The 11,230-nt window shown below is 38.3% G+C and overlaps 1 protein-coding gene and 1 pseudogene across 1 annotated transcript; one reads left to right on the forward strand and one right to left on the reverse strand.

Annotated features, from left to right (window-relative positions):
• Positions 1 to 9,262: 9,262 nt before the first annotated feature.
• LOC121760781 lies at positions 9,263 to 9,779 on the reverse strand (annotated as a pseudogene).
• Positions 9,780 to 10,732: 953 nt separating this feature from the next.
• Positions 10,733 to 11,008, forward strand: LOC121760782 (brassinosteroid-responsive RING protein 1-like). Its single transcript, XM_042156400.1, has one exon. It carries the CDS (start codon positions 10,733 to 10,735, stop codon positions 11,006 to 11,008), a length of 276 nt encoding a protein of 91 aa, XP_042012334.1.
• The last annotated feature ends 222 nt before the right edge of the window (positions 11,009 to 11,230 follow it).

Here is an 11,230-nt window from a genome sequence, read left to right on the forward strand (position 1 = left end):
TAAATTGGCACGAGTGATGTGGAACGCAGTGTTATATACATTTTCCAATGTGGGGAATTAAATAAATGATATCATGCATTTTTGCTCTAGCCAAATTATTGAAAATTGTCGATCCCTTCAATTATTGGAAATTATATTCTCTTTCTTGGATTTACTTAATTGCTTTGGGATATTTATCCAAATTAAATTCAAACCAAATTGTCCATATGTTATTCTACACGATTTTCGACCACTTGTCCATCCCTTGAAATTTTCGAAATTCTCCTATTAATTAGGAGAAGGAATTGTTTTGTAGATTTAATTGGTACTTTGTTTATTTCCTTGAATTAAAATCCAATTAAATCTTACCATATCTCGCCAAATATTTCCTTAGCCTATTTAAATTAGGATTTAAATTATTTCCTTGTGGAAATAATCATAATTTTTGACCCCTCCCTATATTTTAAAGAGATTAATATTTTGTTCCTATTTTGTGTGATTCTTTCTCTCCAAATAAATTTGATTTGAACCATATCTCTAATTAATTAGTAAAAAAAAATCCCACAACCCCTTTCCTCTCAAAAGTACACGCCTACTTCTTAATTCCTATTCTCCTTCAATAATTTTTAATTGTTTTTTTGGTGGAGGAATAAATCCTTGATTATAAATAAAAAAACTAACCCTAATCTCTCCCACAATTCACACGCCTCCTCCATCCTCCCCCAAACATTTTTCCTCCCTCTCTTCACCCTCTCCAAAATTCCTTCCAATCCTTGTTCTTGCATCTATTGGAGTTTGATTGTCAAGAGTTCCCGACGAATCGCATCAATCCTTGCTTCTACCGTTTGGTTTTCAATTCAAGAAGGTATAATTGAATCTTTTCCTCATCTTCTCCATTGAAACCTTGTTCTTGATTCCTTCATGCATATAGTGAGTGTAAGAATCTTAGATCACATAATTAATCGGTGGGAATTTGTGTATGTATGAGAACATTGGTGAATATGCGATTTTGAATGAATGTGTGAAGTTTGATTGAATCATTAATGAATGATGTGAGATTATATGTGAACATGATTGTGAGAACCTTTTAAGCACGATTGTACGTTGTAAGCATGAAAAATTGTATTTGGATGAATGAGGAAGAAACCCTAATTTCGAAATTGTGAAGCCTGAAAACTGTGGTGTTCGGACAGTGGATTCCGACGTGTTTTTGACCCAGCAAACGAACGAATTTTGGCATGAAATTTTTACTGAGTAAACTTCAAGGTATTTTCTGTGTTCTGTGCGAATTTCAGAACTTTTTATAGAAAAATGAATTTTTAATAAATGTTTGAAGTTGACTGCGCAATTCTACCAGAAACTTGTGTTCTCGCCCAGAAAGTTCCGTTTTCTATTTGACCGACCAAATGACCTCATTTTGATGTGAATTTTGAACTAGATGATAATATGAAGTGTCTTCTGAGTTGTGTGAAAATTTCAGACTCATTGGGCATCGGATGAAGTTTTGGTGAATTTTTTAAATGAACTGCGCATTGCTGACAGAATTTTTATGTTCCGATCAGAGAGTTGCATTAATGTTTTGACTGACCAAATGACATGATTTGAGTGTGAAATTTTAACTGGATGAACTTGAATGTGTCTACAGTGTTGTGAACAAAGTTTAGCTTCATATGAGGTCGGTTGGAATTTTAGTGATTTCTACAAACCAACCGCGCAGTTCTGCCAGATTTGTTGTTATGTGGAAATATCACTTGTTGCCAAGTTTTAATGAATTATATTATGCATGTATGATTTGAGAAGGTATCCTATGACGTGATTATGTGTGACACGTTGAGAAATATTATGGCATATTTTTCCTTATGTTGATGAATGTTGGGACGGGTAATTTAAGGGATTGAAAAAAAAGAACGATAGGACATGCATGATAGTATAAATTGATGGAAGGCTGATTGTGTTGCCGTTGACAAGGCTGATTGTGTATACGTGAGCTCGAGGAACGAGAGTTGCCATAAGTTGGATTTTGTGTTGTTAAGCAATCGAGGTGGGCTTTCTCTTTCAAATTTCTTTATTTTTCGAAAATATGTTGTGGTGTTATAAGGGTGGTTTAACTGTTATGTCATGCCATATTGTTTTTGGTTTATGAGATTGTTGCCTGATGCCTAGTTCGTCTGAGCTTGCTCCGTTAGGCTATATGGCTGTGTTGTGAAACGAATTCAGGTCTGAGTAAGGCCGGAAACCCTATCAGGCTGTGTACACTGGGGGGATCGTGAGCCGTCCTTGCTAGTCGGCCAGTCTCGTGGGCGAATAGTGTGGCCACACTTTCGTCGCACTGTGATATGATGATTGTGATTGATGGATTGATGTTAAAAGTGGGGAGATAAATTGCCTGGCCAGACTTGAAATATTTTTGTGTTCTCGTGATATCTTCTTAACTACACATAAAAACTCGAGAACACTGGTATGGATGACATAACTATTATAAAATATTTTCGGCATGAGCCCATTGAGTACAACAAGTACCCAGTCCTGCATATATTTTCTTTATGTGCAGGTTGAGCGGGATGTTGCGGAGGATGTTGAGTTGGCCTAAGAACTTAGGATGCGTTGTGTCTTAATACATAGGCGTCATCCTTGACTCTCTTTGAACCTTATTTCCGCTGCTATATTTTTGAACTATGCCTCAAGACTTTATTCTTTTTCGTACTGTGTTTGAGCATGTTTAGTTGTGTTAGACTTTAACCTTGTGTTTACCTTGTTACTCTAAAATGGTTTTTCCATGGATTAAACCAAATGTTTTCTTTTAGAAGTTAATTGAATTTTAATATTTATTTTCTCCGCTTCTTCTTTTAAAAAAAATAGCTGTCATAAGTCGTTTCTAATTAATAGTAAACTTATAACATTAAACTTCTTTAAACTAAAATATTTTTCTTCCTTTAAGCTAATTGAGTTTTCATAAACTGTCATCCTTGTATGTTGTCGTTATTGTTGGTCACGATCGCCACGTTTGTAGTACCCCTAGTATGGGCGGTCATGATAATTTAGGTGTGGTTACGAATCTGCCCAAGAGCATCACCATTTATTGAGACAATTCTGGTGCTGTGGCAAACTCGAAAGAACCAAGGGCTCACAAAGCGAGCAAATACATAGAGAGGAAGTATCATACCATTAGAGATATAGTGCAGAGAGGAGACATACAAGTGGTCAAGATTGCGTCAGAGAACAACCTGGCAGATCCTTTTACAAAGGCATTGGCAGATCATTCAAGACCTCAACTCGCTTTCAGTATAAGTGGGAGAAATAGAAGTGTGCACATAAATTTTGTATACTCGAAAGCTTTTTGAGTATAAGTGGGAGATTGTTAGAGTTTGTATACTAGAAATCACCTTTCGAGTGATTGAATATTGTAAAACTCTATATTTTATTTTCCAATGGAATGCAACAGATAATTTTTGTCATAATGTTGTTATGTTTTACATTTAATGGATGTGTATTGCATATTTAAATGTATAAACAACGTAACAAAGTCTAAGTCTTTGTTTTAGTAGACCGGTTGTGGGCGTCGTCCACTTTAAGGTAACACGGTCAGTTCTGAACAAAGAAAAATAATAATTTCACAACCTAGATGGGCCTAGACTACCTATCGTGAAAGGTTGCAATGTCAGTACGCATATTTCTAAGCCTTACTGAAATAAGATGACATTGGTGTGGTATAGCACTAAATTGGATCTAACGGCAAGACGAGTCTTTATGCTATCTACTTAAAGACGAGGTCTTGATAATTAATTTCTTAATCAATGTACGTTAGCATTGAGCATAAGATATTGATTATGTACTACTTTCACTTACCAATAGGTGCGGGTTTTTCGTAACCCAAGAATCCTGGTATATTGGGTAGTGGTGATTAATATCTAGCGGTGCTAGGATTGCTATTATATTGAATTGTGTGCGTTGTGAGTCTCATTTGATAACGTCCACAAGAGGAGCTCGAAACGAGGTTTTATTATTCGAAACCTCGCTAGTTGGAGTTTGATTACTCTATGAATAATAAATAAGTGCTTCCTGTTAAGTCCACTCTTGGAGTTAATAATATGTTAATTAATTCAGTCCATAGCAGACATTGATTAATTAATGGACGTTTCTATCTTAAGCGTGGGAAATAAACGACAAATAAATGGAAACATGAAATATTTGTAATTTCGGATTTGGATGGGCAGTGCAATATTATTTCTGTAGTGGCTGCTTGTAATATTCCAATATAAGCTTATATTAAATTGTAGGTTCAATTTAATTAGAAAGAAGCTAATTGGGGGAGGCCATATCCAAATTCTTCCATAGATCCCTAACTGGGCCCAATATATGATTTAATATAAATAGGAGAATAAAGAAGACATAAAATACACTTTTATTATTACTGAAATTTTGCTCTCCCTCCGTGAGCAGTTTCCGTCTTCTTTATTCAAGTCGTAGTATTCTGGTGACATCAGCCCACACTGATATCAGATTACAGTCCGGAAACCAGTCAGAATATCTGTGGTTTAGTACTCAAGATCTTCATGTGGAGAAGGCGCGAGCTATCTTCGATTCTTTAGTGAGTCAACGAGGTAAATTGGCTTACTCCGTAGCAAACATGTTGTAGGTATTATTTGTGCTAAAGCATGTTTAAATTCAAGTTTTGAGCATGATACATGTGAGAATTACGCGAATAGAATTTGTCTAAATAATCTGCTAAATAGATCAGAATTATTATGTGATCCGTTTGAACCACAAATGCCACTGCCGTCTCAAACATTCAAACTCAAATGGACCAAGTCCACAAGAAAATTGTAGAGGACACGGCAAAGACAACAACACGAGTGACGGACATAAACAAGAAGTGGGTCACCAAGCAAAAGAAGGAGGAAGACAGCACCTCCGGCCCCAAATCTGGGCACTGCTCGATAGCTGGCGGACCGCCGCACACCATGCAGCAGCTCGCCGCCGGGCCACAGATTGGAATCTGCCCAACGCCTGGCGGACAGGCGCATACCACTGAAGAGGCAGAGATGCCCGCCAAAAAGTTGCTCGTGCGACACAACGGGATTGTACTCCCCATCCAGCTGAAGAAGAAGTTCAAGCTTGAAGAACAATTCAAGCATTTCCTCAATATGTTTTGTAAGGTTCATACTAATATCCCTCTCGTTGAATCATTGCAGGAAATACCTAGGTACGAGAAGCTACTAAAGGAGGTAGTGATGAGAAAGAAAAAGCTAAAAAAGCCAACCTTAAGTTGCCTCACCATTACAACGAGATTATCCAAAGGGAGAGGGTAGTGAAGGAAAAAGATCCCGGTCAGTTCAAAATTAGGTGTTTGATTGAAGAATGGAAGGTGGACAAGGCCTTTGCGATCTAGAGGCTAGCATCAATCTCATGCCGCTAAAATACTACGAGAAGCTCAACATCGGGCCTCTCAAGACGTTAGATGTAAGCATAAGGTTGGCCGACAACATGACCATCAAAACAGTGGGCATGATTGAGGATGTCTTGGTAAAGGTAGACGATTTCATCTTCCCTATCGATTTCATTATTCTTGACATGAAAGTAGACAAAAATGTACATCTATTCTTAGGCAGAGATTTACTAGCCACATGGAAAGCTCTTATTGATGTAGGTAGGGGCGAGATCACAATTAGAGATAATTACAGTCACTCCACTTACAAGATAGATAGTGAAATGCTCAAGTATGAAGAGGCGCAACAAGCTAAGATGGAGCGTGAATGTAGTGCGGTCATGATGACCGACACATCTAAGCCTTTTAGGCCATTAGAAGGGGAGGATTCTTCTAACCCTTCTATCTTTGTTGTCCATACTGTTCCTCAAGTTCCTAAAAAGAACATACCTAAACATGCTAAACCACCCTTGTAGGAGAAACCTAAGAGGAAGAAAAAAGGCAAGAGGAAGCCTCAAATCCAAGCCGATCCCAAAGTTTATGTGATCAATAACTCGAACGGGAAGTACAAATGGTGGAAGAAGATTTGCAACAAAATGGTCCCGTTCGCAATTTTCAACACTAGGGTCGTTGATCCGCCCACTTAGTTGGGCCACTTCAAGTCGAGCCAACGACTTTAAAATAAAAGCGCTTGTTGGGAGGCAACCCAATGTGTTTTCACTTAAATTCCTTCGTTTTTTTTTTCTGTTTTGCTTAGGTTTTTTAGTACTTATTGGGTTTTGTTAAATTTTCTTGTCTTGGAAAAATTTTTACTGGTTCTGACCTCCGCCGGCGACCGCTGCGGAGGGGGCAGTGGGCCGCCGGCCACACTCTGGAAACAATCTGACTCACCGCGGACCGCCGCCAAATTTGTAGTTTCCAATGCAATTTTTTGAATTTTTTCAAATTTTCACCCCGTCCAACCTCTACGCGAAATTTTTCAATGTATGTTTTCTTTTTAGTAGTTTTACTCACGTCCCTACCGACTCTACAAACTTATTTTACACTTTGTTGTATATAACTTTGGGGGATGAAGTGGTGGACCGTGAGTTTAGGTTTTTGTTTTAGGTTTTAGTTAAGTTTTTTTTTAAACCCGAATGTGAATCCATGTCATGAACTTAACATGAAGAACTTAGAAACACGCATGCTTAGGGACACATTAGACCGAGTTGCCAATGATATTTAATTCCATCCATGTTTAAATATAGTTTGACGTTTTGATATGATGGTTTGGTGAAAAGGTGCATAATTAGTGAATTGCTTGTTCGCCTTGAATCATGCTTATACCTTTTGAGATTTGAGCCTAATTTCTTTCATGTGTGATTTTTCTGCATGCATGTATATGTTTCTAGAACTTGCTCCTAGTCTGCCTAAGTTTACATAGTGTTTAAGTTCATTTAGGAGGGTGTTAGGCCATCTTTTCTTAGCTACTTTTATTCCCAAATTTTCGACCCTCTCAAAATTTTCCCTTTGGAGATAATTTTGAGCCTTTAAGCCTGTTTTTTGGAAGCCAAAATAAATGGAGACAATTCCTTGGGTTAGTATAGTTTTATCATCTTTTTGTAAAGGAATTGGAGAGATAAGGAGGAAAGATTGAAAAAAAGTAGTGTGCTTAAACGTAGAAAAGTGCAAGTTGTGAAATAGTGAAAATTCAAAAGTGTGCTTGATCAAGAAAGGATGCTTATGAAAAAGAAAAAAATAGAAAAAGAAAAAGAAAGAAAGGTTGTGAAGAAAAGAAAGAAAAATGAAAGGATTGGAAAGTGAGTTGAATGAGAAAAATAAGTGTTAAAAGTGTCTTGAGTTATTAGAAAAGTGGAGTCATTTTTACTCTACTTGGGATATTTTTATTTTTAAGTCACTCTTTACCCAAATATTCCTCACCTACCTAAGAGCCTACATTACAATAAATTCTACAATCCCCTTTTAACCCAAGACGAGAAGAAGTAATTTTATCGCATTGGTGTTTGCTTATGCATTTATAAGATGTTTCTCAAACATTTAAATGTATAAGAAGCAAACAAGTCTAATTCTTCTGCAACAGTAGACTGGTCGTGAACGACGTTCACAGAAGGTGACGCAGTCGGTTCTTTGTAAAAGAGAAATAGAATTTCACAACCTAGATAGGGTTTGGCTACCTATCGCGAAAGGCTGCAGTGTCAGTCCATATGTTTCCTTACCTTGGGAAATAAACGACACTGGTGTGGTATAGCACTGAAAGATCTAACAGTTAGGATAAGTCTTTCTTGCTATTTACTGAAAGACGAGGTCTCAGTGATTGTTATTTCTTAATCATTGTTGATATAACATTGAGCATACGATAATAAGAATCTGTTCGTGGAGAATTTCAAAACCTAGATAAGGTTCTTTGTAGAAGATAGGACTTGATATTAAGAATCTGTTCGTGGAGAATCAAATCGTCACATTGCATCAATGACCGACCACTTGGTTAATTCGTGATGGCGGCGGCTGTCTTTGATGGCTGTTCATGGTCGAGAATTCGGCTGGGTTTTCTGCGGTGACAACGTCGCTGATGCAGCGACTACACCGAGGCAGAAGCAACTGACGGCTGCGATGTGTTCCAAGAAACTGCATCAGCGGTGGGGTTCGAGTGGGAGTCCTTCGTGGGCAGTATCTCGGTCTCGAGGTGGACAACGCTGAAGCAGTAGGAGCTTTGCGTGCACCGGGCATTCAATATTATCATCGACAGCAGAAACAGCGGTGCAGCTGCTGCTGCTGCAAAGTCGACGTCGCAGCAGCGACAACGACGCAACAAAAGCAGCAACGTCAGTCCGACAGGCAGCTCGACGCGCCGGAGTGTGTTCCTCAGAGATGCAGCAACAGCGGCGTTGTCCGAGATGCGGTTTCGGTGGAGTTCCGGGCAACAGTAGGTGTAGATTTCAGTGGGATTACGATGGCGCAAGATTAGGGTTTCCCTATGCTTGACATGGCATCACCTCATCCCGTGAATTCACTTTCCAAAATTATTAGGGTTTTCCAAATCCTTGGATTCAGTTTTGAAAATAATTCAAAATATAATTTGGAATAAGTTTTGAATATATCTTAAGTGTATTATCTAAAATTTAATTTGAATTAAATTATGGGTTAGTTGGAATTCATCCTTATTTTATGGAATTGGATAGATTAAATTCTATTTAGATAAATCCTAAATAAATTCAGATGATAATAATTAATTTCTTTTTATTTTTTCTTATGGATTTATATAGATTTAATACTATGTGAATAAATCCTAGATAGACTAGATAAATAATTAATTATATTTGGATTTTTATCCTTATTTTATGGATTTGGATATATTTAATTAGGTTAGTGATCAAGATATAACTAATCTTAAGTGTATAACTAGAGAACAAATCTCAGCCACATATCTTAATGGAACAAATATAATTTATTTTAATAATACAAAATAGGCCAAGGGTATTTTTGGAAATTACATTATGAAATTTAAATATGAAATTATGTGGTTTCAATTTCCAAATCTTGTTGGAAATTATGGTGATTATTGTCTTTCTGTGTCTCTTCCCCATCGATCGTCGCCGCACAATCACCCTGAGCCTTGTTCACCTCCGCGTCATTCTCCGATATCTTCTTCTCCACCACCTTCTTCAGCTCTGCCGTCACGTCGGCGATGGAAAAGTACGTTTGCATCTGAAGAATCGGAATCCAATTCAACCTCTGGTGGTGAATCACCGCGAAAGCCGATTCGTACGCTGCCACGTCCTCCAGCTGCGTCAGGTGGCCGCAGAGCGCTTCAGGTGGCCGCCCCGTCAGCTGCGTCAGGTGGCCTCCAGCTCCCGGTCCCAAAGTCCCTGAACGGCATCGAACCGCAGGTGATCAACTGCATCAGCACCATCGACGATCGGCACATATGGATGTGATGATGGCGATGTCCCGCCGCCTCGGGAAGAAGCCTAACCTATCGGTCGGCTTTCAACAACGTGCCCAGTGTCTCGGGGCTCGAATCGGACAGTGGTGGGGAGATCTCGATCTCGAGTTCCTTGGAGTCAGTGAGCCTGTCATCTGTCTGTGTTGATTTGGAGTTGAAGTCGATGGAGCTGTTGGATTTGTTGTGGCGGCGAGTGTAGTGTTGAGCGGATGTTGGGTTGTCGAGAAATGCAGAACCTTTGAGAATGTAGTCGTGGCCGTGCGCTGGAATGATGAGATCATCCTCCGACAAATCGTGCCATACAAAACCATTTTTGTAGCTCCTAGTTAATTCATAACGCATAAATAAAATAATATTGGAAGAAAAGACAAAAGCAAGATATAGGAATAATGGTAGTCACCTTTAGCAAGACCAGGAATACACGAAGGCCATTCATTTTGCAAACCAAGAATACAAGAATGTTGTTTACAAAGCACATCACTCTTACCGTTATTTCACTTCACTGTTGTTTACAAAACACATCACTCTTAGCATTATCTCACTTCACTGTTGTTTACAAAACACATCACTCTTAGCATGATATCACTTCACTGTTGTTTACAAAGCACATCACTCTTAGCATTATTTTACTTCACTGTTGTTTACAAAACACATCACTCTTAGCATTATTTCACTTCACTGTTGTTTACAAGGCACAACATTCTTAGCATGATTTTACTTCACTGTTGTTTACAAAACACATCACTCTTAGCATTATTTCACTTCACTGTTGTTTACAAAATACATCACTCTTAGCACGATCTTACTTCACTGTTGTTTACAAAACACATCACTCTTAGCATGATCTTACTTCACTGTTGTTTACAAAACAAATCACTCTTAGCATGATCTTACTTCACTGTTGTTTACAAAACACATCACTATTAGCATGATCTTACTTCACTGTTGTTAACAAAACACATCACTATTAGCATGATTTTACTTCACTGTTGTTAACAAAACACATCGCTATTAGCATGATTTTACTTCACTATTGTTAACAAAACACATCACTATTAGCATGATTTTACTTAACTGTTGTTGACAAAACACATCACTATAAAAGATCAATTCCCAATTGTTGTTTCTCTGATTTTATTGCAAAAGGTATCTGTATAGATTGTAACACATTGAGCCACTCATTCAAAATATCCAAGGATTATTCTGATTTGTTAAAAACCAATGCCACCATTATAGTAGGAACAATAGCACAGTTTCCAATTTTTTTTCACACAATACACACTAACAGAAACCCAAAACTCCTAAAATTTCGCTCATTTTTTCATGATTGAGAATGGGATTTCCAGTTGCATACACTGATTTAATTAGCCCCAAATTGGTGGTATATGCTGACGGCATTAGGACTTGTGCATAAATTTATGTATGCTCTGCTATCTGTATTACGGCTGGGTGATTTTCTCGAGATGGAAACGGCGTCATTTGCGTCGCCCGATTATTGTAGCGCGGTGCTGATCCGCGAGCTGCTGCCGGTGGTGAAATTCACAGATTTGGAGAAGGATCTTGACGAGCCGGAGAGGTGCACGGTGTGCCTGTGCGAATTCGGTGGTGAGGACGAGATCCGGCGGCTAAGGAACTGCCAGCACATATTCCACCCATCTTAAGATGGCGATGGCTTGAACGCGGTTTAATTTTCCAGAACAGAGAAGGGGAGAAGAGAGAAGAAGAAATCGCGGTTGTTTTTCAAATGAAATCAATTTGGCGACCTAACCTGATTTGGGTATCAAGCTTTTACAAAATTACCATAATACCCCCGCCTTGTTATTATGGAGTAAATTTATGATTGAGGGAACTAATTTCTCCTTAAATTAGAAAATTACATGTAT

Source organism: Salvia splendens, chromosome 13, assembly GCF_004379255.2.
Source record: "Salvia splendens isolate huo1 chromosome 13, SspV2, whole genome shotgun sequence".
NCBI classification, from domain to species: Eukaryota; Viridiplantae; Streptophyta; class Magnoliopsida; order Lamiales; family Lamiaceae; genus Salvia; species Salvia splendens.

Excerpts from the sequence above, each read along its gene's own strand:
- LOC121760782 (XM_042156400.1), top strand. The coding sequence starts at position 10,733 with ATGCTGACGGCATTAGGACTTGTGCATAAATTTATGTATGCTCTGCTA.